Below are 18,949 nucleotides of genomic sequence, written 5' to 3' on the forward strand. Positions count from 1 at the left end.
GGGAAGAAAGGGGTACAAATAAGCGTAGCCTTTACTTGCACCACCATAACCACCAGCAGATTAAGTGAATACCGCGCACTTATTGCCGGGTGAAAAACAAATGGGTGACCGCTGGGAAAAGGTGGCGCTGATGTCGCTGCTTGCTGTTGCCTAATCGATTTATATCTCAATCCCTACTTTTCCAGCTCTATCAGGTACTGAGTGGAAGTCGTGCGTATGTCGCAACCAGCAAGTCGAGCCCCCGAGCCAGGACGAAGGTCGATATTCCCTTGGGAGGGAAAGAAAGCAAGGTTGCAGCAAGAAAGGACGACAACTGCTGCCACAAGAAATTCCACAACGTCAGACCTACCCTTCAACAAACTTGGGGAGGGAGGAGCGGGGTCACACGATGTTTTACTTTCACTTCAACAGTGCGGAACGCGTGCACAAGAGAAAGGAAGTGAAATAATAAACACCAAACACCCAGACGCAACGCCAGAAATTGATTAGTTTCGATCGAAAGTCCCAAATCAATCTCCGCTGCCGCTCCAGCACCGATACCTCCCAAGAAGGCGCAACCGCGCGCTGACGGAAGTCCCGTGTGCATGTGTGTGTGTGTGTGTGTGTGTGTGTGTGTGTGTGTGTGTGTGTGTGTGTGTGTGTGTGTGTGTGTGTGTGTGTGTGTGTGTGTGTGTGTGTGTGTGTGTGTGTGTGTGTGTGTGTGTGTGTGTGTGTGTGTGTGTGTGTGTGTGTGTGTGTGTGTGTGTGTGTGTGTGTGTGTGACCCAATTCCTCCGGAGTTCGCTAGGCTGTGGGCGGCAACAGCGTATGGCAGCATAAATCGAACAACACATGTGCTCTCACTTCCAAGTGCCGGCAGTTGAACGATCGTATCTGGATCTGGATCTGGGCATGCGGATACGAACCTCCTCCTCCGAGCCGAGCGATTTGTTCTCCGGTCCGGGGTGGTGCACATGCTTCAATTACTTTACCAGCGACAACAGCAACGACCACGACGCATGTTCTAATCTCGAAACCCGTATCCCGCGCGTTGGACCCATCAGTGTACGCATATATCAGAGGACTCTCTCTCTCTCTCTCACACTCACACTCTCATCCCGCCGGCTAGAAAGTGGATTGGGTTCACGAAAAAAATGTGACGCGGGTTGCGGGTTCAACAACAACGACTCTCATCAAACCCCGTCCGCCGCGCTATTAATAGTGATGTTTTATGCGCGGAGTTCCGACCATGGTCGACCCGTTGTACTCGCCCACGGCTAACTTCTCGCACCAGCAGTAGCCTCCCCCCGAGTTGGTCTGGATGCTGCGGCTGCATTAGTCATTCTTGTGCGAGCACACCAACCCAGGAAATGCACCCGGAGTGTCTGGGAAGCAGACATCCCGCACATCTTCAAGTCTGCAGCAACTTCAAAGCAATTGCCGTGCCACATCTGTTTTGGCAATGTTTTTTTGCCGGCGCACACTTACCGCATCGAGATCGGTGTCCCAAATATCCTTCAGGTCCCCGTCGTCGAAATCCATCGCGTTTAGGTAATCCAGCTTGACGGCCGTTAAGAGGTGCCTGATGCACCCGCAAATCGGACAGGAACACACCAACACACACACACACTAAACACGCTACGCTCCTCCTCGCTGCTGTGGGAGGCAACTCTGCTACTACCGTGTTCGGCCAAACGACACCTTTGGCGGTGGATACTTTTGGGCTTCCTTCTTGTTTTTCTTTCCTTTTCCGTGCTGGATACTACTACCCACAGATCACACACACACACACAACCACACGTGCGCACTAGAACAACCTGATCCTGAGATGCATCAGCATCAGCAGCACCAATTCATCAACTCACTGTCACTGACCGGGTCGCGTACCTTGGTACACATTCCAGCACACTGGAGCACACAGCACTTGTACCGACTCTCTCTCTCTCTCTCTCTCTTTCACGCACACACCAACACTCGCACAAACACAAGCATGAGGCACTCCACACACTCGACACTCGAAATCGGAAAAAACACACCAAACTTTTCGTAACACCCAAACCAAACAAACACTTCCGAGCGAGCGCTTAGTTCCGGCGCGAAATTCTTGATGGTGTGTGAGCGGATTCGCGCTCTTCAGGATAATCGTTTGTATGATCCTGGCCGGGGAGTGTCGTTCCGTTCTGCCGAAGCTCCACGTGATTCGGAATCGGCTCGGTTCTTCGCAGGGTTCAGGGTTTTCGTGGTGCTCTAATTAGCTCTAATTATGTTGCGCTTTTTTCATTCCACACCCACACACACACACACTTTTCAGGTTCTGGGCAGGTTCTGGACGGTCAGTTTTCTGAGGTTCGCCCCGCTCGGGTGATAGTGAAAACTGGTCGGCCGCTACACGCTAGTCTAGGCTCACTTCATCAAAATTCCTTCGCTCGCATCGATCACGGCACACACACACACGCCCGAAGCGCACTGGACCACGCGGTCTGGAACGTAGAATTTCTTGGCGGAAGAATTCGTGCCCGATGCGCACGCTCTACGGTAGAAAAGCCACTTGTTGATACGGATACGGAAACTACGGAAGGCAGGGATCTTCGAGTAGTCTCGTGAGTCTAGTTGCTCTGTGTGACGACGATGATGATGATGATGGCCGGCTAAAGACCCCCGCTCTCACACAACAACAGCTGCAAAAAACACCAAAACTTCACTACGCCCTGCGTTACACGATTATATGCTGCCAGAGTTATCAGCATAAGTGCGACTACTTCATCACTCGCATACGGGTGGGGTGTGCGTACATGTTGGCCGGATCTCGTCTAGAGCATGAGTCTCGCCCGCTCAGAAGGGAAGTTGATTATCTCGCACGCAATGATTAGCTTTCTAAACTTCAAACTGCGGTACGAAGCGCCACCGATATGCCGCTGGAGCTCGGAGTAGTTTGCCGGCGTAGACTCGCTTCCATATGTGCGCTATGTGCGTTACTTGGCGACAGTTTTCCTAGTGGAAATGCGGCTCTCCTAGTTCCTTCCGAGTATCTCACACACTGCACTTTGCCGGAAAATGCGCTATTGTAATATGTTTTCCGAAGCGTTTTTCGCTAATGTTTGAACCAACTTTCTTCTCACAACGATCCGATGGGACTTTTACACAGTTTAAACTATTCCAAACTTCCACAACAAAATTAACAGCAACTCGCAAAAAATTCACACAATTCCCTCCTCGCCGGGAAAAGCTGCCGGACAAACCGTTGCTGGGTTCGGCCAAAGCACCAACGTTTTTCACCACGCGCGTATGGATGGGTTGCCGTTTGCTGCTCGCTATTTTCTTCACCGCCCGTGAACTTTCGGTGGCCAATTAGCTAGCGTTCCGTTTGCGGTGGCACAGAACGAGTGTACACGGTGGAACGCGATAAAATTGCACCCAAAAAGAAAACGCGGTTTACAAGGTACAAGGGCCCGGAAAACACTGTGCCGCGGTATATGTGCGTCCGCTCGGTAACGTTGCTTTCGCTGAAGTAAATGTTCATTTTCCTCATAATTTAATCCACACGCATCGGCCAAGCTTGGGTCCAGGGATGGGCAACCTTACCGGCGTCATGAGGAGAGCTGTTAGTAGCTTAGCCGGGAAGTCGGTGATGAAGATGTTTTCGCATAAAATGGTTTGATTGACCTAGAAAAGTAAAAAAGCAACATTATAATGTGTTAATTACAATTTGGTATTTTTTCAATTCATTTTATTTTTTTAATTAAACTGTTTTATACTTTTAAGTGTTACTATATCGACTCTACATAAAATCCACACTCAAATTTGTTAAATATTCTTTACATTAGTACTCCAATCTCAAGAATGTAGTCAACTCTAAATTTATTAAATTATTTCTATCATACAAAGCTTTCTCCACTCGGTCCGTTCCACAAGTTTAGCTGCCCTGCCATCATGAACCACAAACTCCCATCTCGCTCGCGCCAGTGTTAGACATACCAATTTACATCTGCCCTTTCTTTCTAAACAATTCTCGTACGGGGATTTTTGAATGGCACTTAACCGATTTTAACGAAGTTTTGTAATAGAAAATCATATGAAAGTGATTTAATTCCATTTTCCGAACATTCATTCAATTTAAAAGGCTACAATCAGTGCATTTTGTAATTTAAACTCCGCCTGGAACGCAACACGGAGCTTGAATGAACACCGAACATATAGGAACGGGTTTGACGTAGCCAGGAGCTTTGAGCTTTTCGGTTGATTTGCAGGGTTACTATTGCTAGAGCTTTTACGTATTTTAATTTTTTTTATTTTGGTTTTAAATATTAAAACTTATGAAAATGAATAAGTGGACGAACATCAGGCTGATTTTTACCAATATTTAATATTTGTTGCAGAAACGATTTAAATAACTATCTTTTTCATCATGTTAATAAATAAATTTGAAAATTATTTTCAATAGACTGTTTCAATTATTGTAGCTGAAATAGTTACTTTAATTAACCACTTTTTTAATACTCTAAAACACTTTATGAAACTATCAAATATACATTACCAAACCCGTCTTAAATTCCATGAGACATTAACATTTATTGTGCAAAACGTTACCTTGTTTTATATTCTTTATTTAAAGCTTTCTGTAGCCGTAACTGTTTCTAAAATTAGTTCTTCATTAGCTTAAGTAGATAACGAGTCTGAGCAGCAGTTTAGTAGCTCATTTCGTTTGATTATCTCTCATACTTATCAACCGAAAGACGGGTACAAGTTAAAAATTAATAAATTGTTAGTAACATCTATCTTACATTACATACATAAACTCACCTGAAAACGGTTCTCGTTCAGCGAAAGTGGCGAACCGTCGCGATAGCTTCGCAAGCTATCATCACATTTCAAAGATGTGCTCCTGTCGTTACACAGTATTTTGTTTGTTTCCTTCGGCCGCCACAATCAAATGCGTTACGACGATCATCAAGATACGATAGGCACAAATATTCACCTGAACGATGTTTGTAACCCTGATAAGCACATCCGCTCGTATCGCGCACACTTCATTTCTTTCGCCCAACATATAGCTTCCGAGGACCAATCGTCGCGTACTTCGCATGCATGCTCGCAAGCAGTCTTGCGAACTGTTCACCCACCGGAGCGCCATTTCCTTGGGGTGAATGTTTTTTTGATTTAGTATAGATATATTTTCTTCTCATTTATCTTCTTTCGATTCGATCAACATCAGGTCAGGAACACGCACACACACACAAACGCTGGTTTGTCCCTGTGTCAGTCGATGTGCCGTAGTATACAGTAATAAATAAAATATCCTCTTGTTAACACAACACATAAGGGAGGGGGCAGCTACGAAAGCACAAAAAGCAACCTCACGAATGCACATCATAATCGTATCCTTTTCTATCCCGGCGGTTCGATCGGTGTATAATGTATCCTAAACGATCAAGAAAATGCGAAAAAAAGACAATTCCTGAACTAAAAAAAACGATTGTTATCTTAAATAGCGTGTTCTGTTCTGGCAAGCGTAAACCTACGATTAGAGTTGCTGCAGCTAATTCTGTTCTTAAGGTATGATATGATTGCAAAACTTTCGCTGTGTCTGTGTCTCGGTTAAGCAGCTAACAAGTAACAGGGATATAATTAGAGTGCATATCAACAATTCCTTTTTCCGTCCTTTCTCCGCTACCTCACACATCCCGCTTTCACAACCTGTTTTAGACCATAGACACCTCTCTTTCCTGGCTTTTGAGTATACTGTGACAAACTACTAGCAGAAACGGGGGTTTTAAACATAAAGGCAATTAGAATAAAGAAATGCACAGCAACGGTAATAATACGAGAAAAGGAGGAAACAAAAAAAAAACCATTGGACATTGTACAGAGCCGATGACCCGATTTGTACCGGTTTAGACACGCGAAAGGTAACCGAGCTGGTACCACTGTATCGTTTCGCGTCGTAAATCTATTTCGGCCAGCGGCAGCTCAACGCCACCGAGGAATGCATTCTCTTGCAGCGAATCGTGCGACCAGATCGTCACCTGCAGCACCTTCTTCTGGATATACTCGAGCGGGAGTCGATATTCCAGCTGGAACAGAAAGGGCGAGGGGGGGGTTTTTGGGGAAAGGAAACAGGTTAGCCTGGGCGGATTCCGACAGGGGATACACACACTCACCGTTTCCATAAAGCTAGGATTGCAGTTCTTCCGCACCACTTTGGTTTTACGCTTGGTCGCCTTCGAGCTGTCCGGCTTCAGGTACACCTTCACGTACGTGTTGGGCGGTTGGCCACCGGGCGTGTTTGGCAGCGACAGCACATGGTGAATCATCACGATCAGCGTGTCCCGGTGGTATTGCATTGAAATCTTTATCTTCCCACCAACCTGCGGTGGTTGTCCGTCCTCCATCGGTGCCGGTGTACCTGTGAAGGGTGAGACGAAGTGTTCATGAAACGGTCCCACGATGGTTGTGAGCGTCAGCTACACTTACCCTTCACTTTGGCCGAATTAATGTCAGCTTCCTGCTGGTCGCGCAACAGCGGATGGAAGAAGGTGTAAACTAGATCGGAATGTGCAATTTCGTCCGCCGAGTTAAACAACGAGATGAGAAACTGGCGTATCTCTGGAAGACGACGTTCGGCGACCACCTTAACGTTCGAGCGGCCAACATGGATGCCGGAGGGCAGGCTGCAAAATAGCAAGAACGTGGACAGATAGCGGGAATCAGAACAGGCCAAAGACACAAAAGTTGACACACGCACACACACATCACACGCTGAATGTCATCGTGTCTGAGGCCACTTATTATCAAAGCGCCGCCAAATGCTGCCATCCACGAGGACTACTATAAGGCAATGGGTAGGAAACACTTGTCAATTAAGATAACGAAAATTGCTACAACATTAAGCCTTGCTGTAGTTTAGCTCCTAACATTTTCTCTCGTCTTTCACAATCGCGTAGTATTAGCTGTTCCAATGTCTTTTTAAGCCTTCCTTCACGAGCTGATAAACTAGGGCAAGTAGTTGGCCTTATCGATGATGCTCTATGCGCCATTTGTAGTGTTCCCCCAATTGTTGTGATCCGGGAGTATAAACTTATCCGCTAAGTATTATTGTCCGTACGGCCTCTCACGGGAATCGCTCTTTGCAGCTTGTGTTCATCCCTCGGGTCCCTCCATTTGCCGATGCCGGTCCCTCGCCTTCAGCCACCTTTATATCGACCATCGGCGTCGGTTATTTCATCGGAACAATTCTGCGATAAGATATCGGCGGCAAGCGATCGACCAGCGAAGACCGTCAAATCAACGCACCGTAAGAGCGGGTGGTTCCGTTGCTTTCATTCCTCCGCGATACCATTATCTAGTGGAGGAAGACCGGTCTGGGGCAAAGCAACCGACGAACTTGGATTGATAATCAGTCGTACAGTGTCATCACAATCGGAAGGTTCTGCGGATATTAGTTAACACTTTAACGTGCAATTTCTGGCGAGAGTCCTCCTCACACAAGTAGTTCGTAAGATGGGTTTGAAGTTGAAATGGTTTCGACGGCGGATCACCTTCGATGGGATACCATCGGCACCGGAGCGGGACATTCGACGAAAAGAGGTAGACATTAGAGAACCAGCCACAACATCGCAGTTTGCGTCTAAACGTTGTGTCTTGTATGTTCTATCGTTAATCTCAACAGGCAACAGCAGGAACAGTGATCGGAGTCTATCGAAAGAGTGCGCACTTTGAGGATTACATTGAACCCGTCCGTTCGTCCTACTGGGAACCTCCACCGCAAGCAATCGCTCGTGCCAGTAAGTATATTGGCAAGGACCAGCAAACCCTACTGTCCACCGTCGATTGGCTAACGTCTGCAAATTCCACCCTCACCCACAATTCTAGCAATTCGCTCAAACGGCAACCTACCAACCACGTCTACAGACAGTCCCTCGTCCAACTCGTACTCCTCGTCCTCGTCCACGCTGCGGGCCCGAGTGTCAGCGCAACGTGCAACACGGTCGCCACCAGTATCGCCGGCACCCGTCGTACCTGCCGGAATCTCCTCCGTTAGCAGACCCGTCTCAATGGGCAATGTCGTCATGGAGGCAGATAGCCGTGATAAGATAGTACGTCCTCCAGTCGAACGATTGCAGCTTAATGCGGCCGAGTACGACACGCCACCCGAGCCGAACTATGCCGCACCGAAGCCACCCGCCAGAAAGGGGGTTTCCAAGGCGAAATCTTTGGGAAATCTGACCAACGAAGAAGCCACGAACAGCGTGAGTAAACATTTCGGTGATGAGCTGCACGAATTGCGATCACCACAATCGGTGGAAGTGTTGAGTGATCCTACTCCGAGAGTCGCTTCAACAACATCCTCACCTCCATCGTCGCCTATACATGTAGTGCCGATTACACCGATTCCGCGGACGACCTCTAGCAATTCCTTGCCATTGCGCGAAGCTGCTCCAAGTCCTGTCCATCGGGACGTTAGCAACGAACCGGAGTACATCGTTCCGCTGGCTGCCGAGGAACGGCAGCAACTCGACGAGCCGATCTACGATTCTTTCGATGCTATCTTCGAACGTGTGAAGATGCGCAAACCTGTTAGTCCTGCCCCAGAGCGTGATAGCATGTCGACGCGACCTGAGACATCATCACCTGTACTACCTCACCGAGAACCAGTGGTACAGAAGGCGTCTGAAGATGATACGATATTCGAGAGAGTGAAGATTTCTAGCTCTCCTACTCTTGGCTCGCAACGGTCTACGGGAACCCGTACACCGTCTCCGACACCATCACCATCACCATCACCATCACCGTCACCGTCACCTCCACCAAGGCAGAAACCGATACTTAAAGTAGCGATCGCATCGAATCCACCAACATCTCCTCCACAACCGAAATCGATCCTTAAAAAGCGTGCTCCACCACCACCACAAACTCCGGTCGAGGCTACCTCCAGCATGGTCGAATTCACCAACGAAATAGCCCCGGCGATACCGACACCTCCTCCAAGATCAATACGAGCTACCACTCCGCAAGATACTCCCGTTACACCTTCAGAGCGTAAGATCGTCGAGTTCCCTGCAACAGACATCCAACAACCTCCTACTACGACGCCGAATGGTAGAGATTCCGATTCGGATTCGGATGACGACTTCAACTGGGACTTTGTGCAGAAGCACCGGTCCAGCATTAATCAAACAGTGGCCGCACAGACGCAGATCGATCCGGATGTGCTGCGGAACGCTCCCGCATCGCTCCGCACCGGCATGACACAGGCAGTAGCCTCGCCACGCAACCTTCCGGAACCGGTTGCCCAACCGCGAACACTACGGGGCATGCGAAATCAAAGAGCGCACGGGCAGTTGGAAAACATTGGCCGGAATGATGCTCCGGCTCAGCTTCCACCACCAAGAGCGCGTGCCAGTGACTCAAACGCGTCGGAAACGTCCGCCTAGAAAGCTTTTGCCCAGAATCGAACGAATAAATATTATGAAGCTTATCTGTTTAGGGAGGTTTTCTTTAGGAAAGTGGAATAATTGGCAAAGTGAGAGTGTAAACAAAATACTGACTCATCGCGTGTGAGTCACGAGCGTTCCTTGCCAAAAAAAAACTAAAATCTCTTTATCAAATTATCAGATAGCAGCTCTGATATCATGTCGATGGTATGCGCGACCCAAACAAAACCATGAGAGTTCTCGATGCACGCTTGGGAGCTTATCTCCAGGAGTGAATTGTAATTAATCCTATTTCACTTACCTATGCAGCTTGGCTAGCGGGAAATGCATGCAGAGCTTCTGATGGAACTCGCAAAACTCCTTGTACGAGCGAAACAGATAGGCTGCATCCGGCTGATGTTGTCGTTCCACCCGCAGAATGTATGTGTAATACTTTTCCTGATCGTATCGTTTCTGAAACCCGTGTACGTAGACCGTCTTCAGACGGCCATCCTGTGCCATTCTTCAGAAGACAAACAGAGCGTTTAAGTTAAATTTGTTGAACTTTAAAATTGGAAGAAAGCTCCAAACTTACGTATAGACACGCGGAATGAAGCTCAACAGCTCGCCATCGCCCGTTTCGGCCGAAAACTTCATCTGGGCAATGTTGTGCAGGAAGAAGTTGAACTGCGTAAACCACGACTTGAGCGATATGTGGATCATCTTCGCAAACGTTGCCGCTGCTTCGGGATTCGATTGGCCGGGCAGGAGCGCGTTGCGGACGTAATTGACTGCCTCGACCGTTACGCCCGGAATTCCCGACGTGGTCATCAGCGCAAACATGTGCAGCAGCAGATCACTGTGCCGCCGGACGATGTTAAATGCCGTGCAGCACAGATCGACGAACTGGTGGAACTTGGCCGATGGTCGATCGCCACCGTTTATCACATACGCCATATCGGACGTCAGTACGAAAGGCGTTCGATCACTAGCAAAGAAGCGCATCCCGATTTAAAGTTAGGCGCAATTGAAAGAGAGAAAACTGACCTGCATCCACACTACTTACCGTTTAAAATTGCCAAACATCTGCGCGTCACCGAGAAACTTGCCGAAATCGATGTGAAACAGATGGCCGGACGTTTTGAGCATAATGTTATCGTTATGCCTATCACAAATGCCGAGAATGTACGTGGCGACGGAGTAGCCCGCACACGATCGCGTAAAGTTGTCGACCGCTCGCTGATACTCGAGCTGGCTTGGGTTTTGCTTGGCAAGCCATTCGGCAATCGATTTATCCTTGAACGACCCGGTCACGCCCCATTCGACCTGTATCTTGCGCAGCGTTTCCGAATCGGACACCAGCTCAATCATGCCGCGCTTGTACGCGGTCGGAACGCAGTTGAACGTCACCATCTTCAGATCGAGCCCCTCCCTCAGCCACATCTTATCCATAATGCGCACCATCTGGATCGTTAGCGCGTCCTGCTGTAGATCATCGCCCGCTTTAAATATGGCCGGCACGATCACCTTATCCGGTCCGGCGAAATTAATCTTCAGCGGGAGCGTGTTGGAGTTGAAGTAGTTGCAGCTGCGCACCACCACTCCGGTCACTTCGGCGCCCGGTTCGAGCGGGAGCACGGTCGGGCTGTCGATCAGCATCTGATTGACCGACTCGAGCCCTTGCTTCAGAACCTGCAGACGATGTGAGTCCTTCGCCAGCTTTACGCTCTGCGCCACCTCACCCAATCGCTTGCACATAATGTTCTGCGAGAGGAATCTTCCCGTTAGCTTTTCGCCACAAATCGCCAGCAGAGCGCGCAGCATTAGCTGATTGCGTCTGTGGTAGCGGGCCTGGTTCATGAGCACTTCATCGCAGGCCGTTTCCTGAGCATCGATCATGTTCTGGGGCGCTTCTCCGGGCAAGCTGTGCAGCAGCAACCAGTACAGATGGTGAGCAATCCTTGGCGATTCGAGCGACTTTCTCAGCAGCAACATTGCCAGCGGAGATCCTTCGTACGTGTCGTGCTTCAGTGCCTGCAGCAGCTGGGGCAAATAGTCCACGAACTCATCGTTCGCCATTGCCGAGATCCATTCCACCGCCTGCCGACGAACTTCCAGATCGGGATAGCGTGGCAACAGCAGCTCGAGCGCCTGGACGGGGCTTAACGCCGTCCAGGATTTTATCAGCGCATGCAGGTCCGTCAGACAAGCGTAGTCCCAGCTGTGCGCTGCGTGCAGAATCTTCGGCAGCGCGTGCGGGAATCGGTGCAGATAGTGACGCTTTTCCCACAGCACTTCACGCTTTTCCAGCTTGTCCGACGAGTAGCCCTGCTCGGCTGTATCGATCAGCTCTTGCTGCAGGTTACGATCGAGGCTGGCAAAGTCCAGCTGCACCACCGGAGGCAAGTTTCGTATCGGTTCCGGGAACACAACCGCTCCACCGTAGCTCGGGATTTCGATGCCCAGTATTGGATAGCTGCCCCCTATCGGGTACGTCCCCTTGGATGGTGCTGGGCCGAAGAATTTGTCCGTCGTTGGTGGCCACATCGGTAGCAGGTACGAGCCTTGCACCATCTTACGCTCGAAATCGAAAAATTGCAACGAACTCCAGCCCAACTCCACCTTTGTCATGCGTCCTTCCGGACCGGAACTATCACCCGGTGCCGCTGTCCCCGTCCCACTGCCCGCCGTGCCTCCATCACTTCCGCCACCATCCACCGGCTCCCGGATACACCCGTACAGCACCAACACTAGACGAGCCTCACGGGGCAACGTGCACACCGGGTTGCGAAACATTATCCACGAGTTGAACGTAAGCCGCGGATAGATGCCGGAAAGCTCATTCGAACACTGCACCACGTACGGTTCACTAATGTATCTTGCACCGTGATAGATTTGCACACCGAGATTGTACTCGTCGTGCCGCCAGTGCATCGGTGGCCGATGCAGACACGACACATTCACCATCACCGCCTGCGAGATGTTACAGATCGAGATCGGATTCGTGTTGTACTCCGGCACATTCACGCCAAAGTTAACCCGGAACGCTTGCGCGTAGATCTCCAGCAAGCTCTGAATGGCGTGCCGCACCTCGTTACACCGGTAGCGGATCTGTTCCGGGATGGTGCGAGGCCTCAGCTTCACCTCCGCATAATCACCACTCTCCGACACGATCGCCAAACTACCATTGCTATACGTCTGCTCGTCCACCACACTGTCCCGGTAGCTGTACACGGTTTGTCCATGATCACAGCAAGCCCTTAAATCTTCGATCGATTTGGCGATCTCCAGCGTATCGAGCGGTCCGAGCAGATTGCAGATCGCTTTAACCGCCTGTATCACACCGGAACACGTCAGTATCGTCCGGCCAGAGGGGCCATCGTCTGCCGACGACTGGAGCTTATCGATTTCCGCCTCGAGCGTTTCGAGCAGTATCATAAGATCGTCGTACCCGATCGCGTTGGCCGTTTCTTTGGGCAGCAGATGTTCCAGCCGCATCTCGGCCTCGTTCGTATCGTCCTGCGCCGTGCGGGCGATCACCTTCATCGTGCGTGCCGTTTTCGGGATAAAGCCCAGCTGCACGTCGTGCTCGAGCTTGATGCTGTCGTGCACGCACTGGAGCTGGTTCAGCCGGGACCGGACGCACAGGATTTCCTGGATGCCGATCGCTTTCAGCGCGTAATCGCTTACCGTGTTGCGGATTTGGCCCTCGAGCGCACAGTACACCTGGGCAATCACATGTTCCACCGTTGTCGTAACTGGAAGTAGACAGTGGCATTGATCGCAGTTACAGTGCCTCACACTCGAATCCGGACGCCTTGAAAGCGAAGAAAAATTCAACTTCAATCGCTCCCACTATACTCACTATCACAGGTAAATGGTATCGGTGGTCCGTAGCCATCAATTTGCCCCTTCGTTTGATCCCCGCCGGCAAAGCAATCGAGGGCCGGATGTACCAGCAGCTTAATGCTTGTCCCCTCCACGTAACGACTCTCGAACTCGGCCGCCACAATGTGGCCCACGTTGCTCGTCGGATCATCGCTTCGATATTGCGCTGCAGTACAAGTATGTAACGGCGTTTAAGCAACCGCTCTTCTAAACGATATCAAATCACTTTTTTTTACAAACCTCTCAGCTGCTTCACCATATTATAGAACGCAATCAATTCCTTGTCGTAGCTCTTCACAATCACCACGTTCTCGTACAGCTTGTACGGTGTCGTGCGCCGCTCAACGCCACTCGCCGGGGCCAGCTTCCGTTGCATGAGCTCATAGTTGGATTGATCATCCGGCTGTCCCGCTGGGACACCGCGGAGCATCGTGTGACAGTAGCCACCGGTGGAATTGCGCGGCGGTAGTGGTGGTGGTTCGCCATCTTCCGTGCCCACCGGTGATAAGGCGGTTGCTTCTACCGGGGCCGACACCCAACCGTACGAACAGCTGCCCGACAGGGCACCGTACAGCGAAGCTGGCGGGGATAGTGGGGTGGCCGCTTTGTCCGAGAGCGACCGATTCACGACCGCTTCATACACCGGATCGGAATACTGCGTGCCACCGGTGTAGATGTAATCGAACGGATCGTAATCTTCATAGTACGTGGAGGCCGTGTCATCTGTCGGGGAGAAGCAAAGAAGAAGAAGAAAAGCCGTTAACAGAACCGCGAAACGATTCACTGGCGCTCCGATCCGATTCGAGGTCCGACCTTCCGACCTGCTACGAGTCTTCCGGGAAGATCTTCGCACGCGCAACATTTTCAGCATTTTAACTGCACGCTGTCGGAGTTAACAGTTCGATCACAGCGAGTAAAACATGTACGGCCAGCATTATTACTGAGGAGGGAAGAGCAAACTAGCTTTATTACATGATTCGGGTGGGTGGGTTTGTGTTCGTTTGTTCCTCTACGGTCGCCTTACGACGCCACTCGCGACCAACCGACGTTCGCGGACGGTTCCCTTCCTTCGCCGATTGTTTCGCCTAACTAAACTCCTACCTGGCCTGGCCTGGAAAAACGACCGTTATCAAACCGTTCAAGTACTAGGCAAAGGTGCGCCTCTCCCCATTACGTCAACCTACGCGTAACGCTTCTTTTGTCCCTAAACCGCCTAACGAACCAAGGCAACGACGACGGATAAAGCAACGCGACACCTTACCACCTCCTGTTGCCACAACGACTACAACCGCTTCTCTCCACTTTGATTTCGTATAGAAGGCACACATTTTATAAGGACACAGTTCCGGCGGGAGATCGGTTCTTCCCGGATGGCTTTTTTAACAGAAGTTTAGTATTTCTACTCACACACCCACTAGGAGGGACGCTTGCGACAACAAATGGGCCAAAGCCCTCAACTCAAGCCCTGCGGCAACTGATAAGATGAAGACGGAGATAAAGACGATGCGCTAGGGTATGTTCTACTACGTGCTGTTGGTACTTTAAATTATCTAAATCTCTACACGAAACATACCAACAGGCTAAAATAGCTTTCCAATTAACGAACGAAAGTGTTAACCATTCCATTCGTAATGCTTCAGGCAAATTTAAACAAATGTTTCATCCATTCACAAAAGAACGCGAATAGGTAACGTTCCCTAAGCCAAACAAAAGCCCATTCAGCGCAAGTGTTTTGCGTGATTAAATCGCTTCTCTCGTTTCTTTATCCCCACAATAGGAAAGGGACAGAAGAGAAAAAAAAATAGTCAAACGGTTCGGAAGCCGCCACTAATCAGCCGGACGCGCGCGCGGAACGTTCGTGTATGCCGTTCCGCGTCAGCTTGCCGTTGTGCTGGAAGAGCTGTGCTAAACGATAATTATAATGTGGTGTGCGCGCGCGGTGTGCTCTATCACCGAGACCTACAGACCTACGGCACGGACAAGTTTGTTGTGTCGCGCTCGAACTTAGTATTGCTCTCTGGCAGCATGAGGGGGTGTGTTCTACTTCGTAGTCTAAAGGGCGATTTAAAATTTAAATCTTTTATCATGGGTGGATTGGATTATTGGTCCGAAAAACTGATTTGTTTAGTTTAAAACGTTGCCAACTTTCCCCAACTGTTTGTGACCTTCGTGATGTCCTCCGATCGGAGATGCCAGGATGCAATTGGGTGTACCGGACCGAAGAAGTTTTCCTCAAGTATAGGCCGGACCGGAAAACGGCACTATGAACATCAAGTGTCCAAAAACAGAATTCCATTTTTCAGTTGGCCAAAGTGCACTACCCCCTGAAAGCTAGCAGCAGTGATCGTGAATACTTGGTGTACTATTTTGTTCTATAAAGATTATACTAAAAATTTAATAAAAAATACATTTTGTAAAATTAGCTTTTCACCCTCAGAAGCATGATTTGAGCAAATGATTGTTGCAACAATGGCAGTGTGCTAAATACTAGTTACTTATTGTCTCCTTTTCCCCTGTCACTCTTTGTTCCTGTATCTCTCTCTCCCTCTCTCTCTCTCTCGCTCTTCCCTCTCCATGTCTGGCTTTACCGTACTTCACGCTGCTGCACGTGAGCAGCCATCGTTTTAGTGTGCGATTTTACCTTTATCATCATCCGCACTGCTACCGCTGGACGAACGATTCCCGCACAGCAGCGGATCGAACGCTTCCAGCACGGATACCCGCGGATTGTCCTCGAATCCCAGATCGATCAGATCCGTACCCTTGGCGCCGAGCCGGGGCGGTGGAGCGGCGGTTGGATCACTTTTCGGCCGCAGCACAACACCACTGCTGGTCGCTTCCCTTGCCGGGGATGGCTGGCGCTTGAGAGCGTTCGTCATGACGCTTTGCGGTTGGGAGTAGGAGCGTCCCGTTGCGGCCAGTTTTGGCACGTGCACCAGAGCAGTTTCCGGATTGGCCACGGACGTGGCGGCCGCTCCATTCATACCGGCGGTTTGCAACGAAGGATAGAGTGGTGTGCCGGGTGTTACACCGTACTGGGCCGGCGCAACAGGTGGTGCCGCTTGAGGTAGTGATGACGATGGGCCATAGTTAGCCACCGGAACCGGTCCGTACGCCGATGGCATGCCACCGTACAGCGAGGGGGCTGGTGTAGCTGTACCGGGGTAAACCGGCGGAGCTACTATTGCGGCGGGTCCTCCGGCCGTTGCAACAGCGTACACCGGAGGACTATTGTACAGCCGGTGCAGTTCTTCCGGTGTGAGCGGTTTCGGTTTCGAGGCTTGACTGTTGTACGGCACCAGCTGCATCGAGGTGGCATTGTACGGTCCTTGAAGGTGTGGGCCGGGTGGCTGTGCCATTCCGACCGGTTGATATGGTGCGTGCTGGAACCCGTAGCTTGCAGCCGACAAGCTGAGACTGCGTTGCGTTTTAAAGCTCTGCTCTGCGTACTGGCCAGCGACGGGAGGTTGCGTTTGAAGGCTGAAAGAAAGAGAAAAGATAGTAAGTTTATCAAAAGCAAGAGAAGAACTGTTAGGAGGCGTCTTCGTACACTTACCGGTGCATTTGTTCGACCAGCTCTTTCAGATTATTTCGAGCTTCCTCCTTCGGATCGGGTGGCTTTGGCACCGCTTGGAATGATATCAAATCCGCTTCATCCTGCCCATTGGCGCCCGTCTTCGGTACCAGTATGCCCGGATTGCGACAGTCACTGTGTCGCCGTACCGGGCCCGACGATGTGCCGGGCGGTGGTTCCAAACTATTGCCGGACGGCGCGGTTGGCACTTTGCCAGTACCGCAGGCGACACGACGCTGCAGATACGCCCGGTACTCTTCGAGCGTTTGCGAGACGGCTTTCGGATTGCTGGCCAGTTCCGGTGTCATTTGGCGCTGCTTCGCCCGTATCTTCTCCAGCTCGAGCGTTTCAAGGCTAAGCGCCTTGGCACGCTCGATGTCCGCCAGGTACTTCTTTTCTACCTCCAGGTCATGCGAATTCGTTGCCATGATGACGGTGGTGTGTTGTGTGTGTTAGCGTATCAATGGTACTGTGATGGATAATTGCTTGTGTTTGTGGCTATGTGTATCACACTCTCGCGGGGTCTATTGATAAGGGAAAAAAGTTAGCAAAAACAGTGATAATTATTAGAACTTATTGTAAGTAATCGATCGAAGAAAGGCACGCAACGAAACAAATCGAACGATAACCGTACCAGCTGCGATGTTTCGCAACAGAATTGGTAAATCATTTTACCGCAAACCACACACACACACTGATTAGCAGCTTTTTTCCAAACGTTTTATCTTGCTTTGTTATTTTTATGCTGCTTCGCCCTGCTTATCGGGCTCGTTCGTTTATGGGGTTCGAGGGAAGAACGCAGGAGAAGTCGTCTCCGATGCGGACCCGATACGAAGGGGCAACAAGTGTGCACAATTCTTAGCAGGCACGTAATGCATTCTTTAGCGGAAGGAAATTCCTCACACGCTCGCTCGCTCGCTCGCACGATTGCTCGCTGATGTAAACAAACGTTCGCGCAAAAAGTCATTCATGCTCGGACAAATAAAGCTAAACATTGATGCCATTGAATGAAAGACGAGTGGGGTTGAAATGTCCTTCTCCCACCATTCCTTCTCGCTCTAATTCACACAGCGGGATCAATCTCTCGCTCTCTCTCTCTCTCTCTCTAGCCGATTGTCGATAACCATAACAATCTCCGGGAGGATGAGATGATGGACGGAGAATAAACATCTTCGTTCCGATTCAACGACAATCCAAGTAGGCTGCTGCCAGCAAAGGGCACGACAAGAACTGGCGGAAGAAGAAGTGGACGCTCGCAACGGGTTCGAGTGCAGGCTGCAAATTAAAATGCACAAATTACAAACAGACGACAGCAAGCGGCCTTTGACCGGAAGAGGTCAGACACGACCGTTTCGCTGGAGGAATGGGTTCGCTTCTCTCCCTGCTTCACATACTTGGGTTGCGTCAGTCACGCATTGCTGCCCGTCGTATGTTGCTTTAGTGCGTCAAAGTAGGCGCTGGCCGAATTTTGTGATTGGGCACGACCAGTAATAACTGCAGCCGGTACGATTAGGGGGAACAAGCAATGAGCAATCAAATGACTTAAACGAAAAGAAAACATGTACTAGAAAAGTATTCGTGAGAGGCAAACAAGCATTTCGATCCAAAAATCGACAAACATTGAATTTCTCCTTCCGCCTGCACACCATATGCACTTGCAGCCAGCCAGCCACCCGACCGGAAGATGCCCCGGAGGGTGGTGTAGCAGTTTTTCCTCTTTCTCTCTTTTTCTATCTCCGGTCCCTCTTCTTATTTCGATTCGCACACACACCGAAAAATCGACGTGGAATTGCATCGCCGATCGACCCAAAACTACGCCTCGCCCAATTATGTGGTATTCTCCCTTGGCCCGGAGTGGATAACGCTTCGCTTCTATCTACCTTGCACTGCACTTCGGTTTGGCTGTTCGCTAAAGCTTCCAAAATTGGTACTGGATGGGAAAATGCAGCATTTTTGCACGGTTTTTACACTCCAGCCTTTTTATTTACACAAAAACACGAATTTCACGACTGCACTGTGTCGGCTGTGGTGTGGTCAGACCGAATGACAGGCCGTGGTGGGAATTTCTGTTCCCAAATAACAATTTCCAAGTGTGCTGT

At 50.1% G+C, this 18,949-nt stretch overlaps 3 protein-coding genes across 7 annotated transcripts in view; 1 reads left to right on the top strand and 2 right to left on the bottom strand.

Annotated features, from left to right (window-relative positions):
- Window positions 1–4,980, bottom strand: part of LOC118503790 (cyclic AMP response element-binding protein A) — a 96,164-nt gene extending 91,184 nt beyond the window's left edge. For all 3 annotated transcript variants that reach the window (XM_036037469.1, XM_036037471.1, XM_036037468.1), the window contains exons 1-2: window positions 4,779–4,980; window positions 1,467–3,641 (exon numbers count right to left, since the gene is read on the bottom strand). In XM_036037469.1, coding sequence (XP_035893362.1) covers window positions 1,467–1,520 — 54 coding nt within the window. In that variant the 5' untranslated portion in view covers window positions 1,521–3,641; window positions 4,779–4,980. The remainder of the gene's footprint in view (window positions 1–1,466; window positions 3,642–4,778) is intronic.
- Window positions 4,981–5,125: 145 nt separating this feature from the next.
- LOC118503788 (phosphatidylinositol 4-phosphate 3-kinase C2 domain-containing subunit beta) lies at window positions 5,126–18,898 on the bottom strand. Of its 3 annotated transcripts, none has more exons than XM_036037464.1 (11): window positions 18,731–18,898; window positions 16,833–17,374; window positions 15,918–16,756; window positions 13,517–13,999; window positions 13,254–13,442; window positions 10,455–13,146; window positions 9,984–10,376; window positions 9,711–9,911; window positions 6,450–6,646; window positions 6,137–6,381; window positions 5,126–6,049 (listed from the first exon to the last, which is right to left on the bottom strand). In XM_036037464.1, the coding sequence occupies exons 2-11, from the start codon at window positions 17,276–17,278 to the stop codon at window positions 5,870–5,872; spliced, it is 5,865 nt and encodes a 1,954-aa protein (XP_035893357.1). In that variant the 5' UTR covers window positions 17,279–17,374; window positions 18,731–18,898; the 3' UTR covers window positions 5,126–5,869. The 3 variants fall into 3 exon arrangements, with proteins under 3 accessions (XP_035893357.1, XP_035893358.1, XP_035893359.1); XM_036037465.1 differs by lacking the exon at window positions 18,731–18,898 and adding an exon at window positions 17,485–17,903; XM_036037466.1 differs by lacking the exons at window positions 15,918–16,756; window positions 16,833–17,374; window positions 18,731–18,898 and adding an exon at window positions 14,090–15,902.
- Window positions 7,340–9,564, top strand: LOC118503789 (proline-rich protein 36-like). The gene is made up of 3 exons (XM_036037467.1): window positions 7,340–7,562; window positions 7,645–7,759; window positions 7,848–9,564. The coding sequence occupies exons 1-3, from the start codon at window positions 7,476–7,478 to the stop codon at window positions 9,407–9,409; spliced, it is 1,764 nt and encodes a 587-aa protein (XP_035893360.1). The 5' UTR covers window positions 7,340–7,475; the 3' UTR covers window positions 9,410–9,564.
- Window positions 18,899–18,949: the final 51 nt, after the last annotated feature.

Source organism: Anopheles stephensi, chromosome 2, assembly GCF_013141755.1.
Source record: "Anopheles stephensi strain Indian chromosome 2, UCI_ANSTEP_V1.0, whole genome shotgun sequence".
Lineage (NCBI taxonomy): Eukaryota > Metazoa > Arthropoda > Insecta > Diptera > Culicidae > Anopheles > Anopheles stephensi.

Excerpts from the sequence above, each read along its gene's own strand:
- LOC118503789 (XM_036037467.1), top strand. The coding sequence starts at position 7,476 with ATGGGTTTGAAGTTGAAATGGTTTCGACGGCGGATCACCTTCGATGGG. Across the intron at positions 7,563-7,644 it reads GGGACATTCGACGAAAAGAG|GCAACAGCAGGAACAGTGAT; the intron begins GTAGACATTAGA and ends TAATCTCAACAG. Across the intron at positions 7,760-7,847 it reads GCAAGCAATCGCTCGTGCCA|CAATTCGCTCAAACGGCAAC; the intron begins GTAAGTATATTG and ends CCACAATTCTAG.
- LOC118503788 (XM_036037464.1), bottom strand. The coding sequence starts at position 17,278 with ATGGCAACGAATTCGCATGACCTGGAGGTAGAAAAGAAGTACCTGGCG. Across the intron at positions 6,382-6,449 it reads TAATTCGGCCAAAGTGAAGG|GTACACCGGCACCGATGGAG; the intron begins GTAAGTGTAGCT and ends CACCCTTCACAG. Across the intron at positions 6,050-6,136 it reads ATCCTAGCTTTATGGAAACG|CTGGAATATCGACTCCCGCT; the intron begins GTGAGTGTGTGT and ends TTTCTGTTCCAG.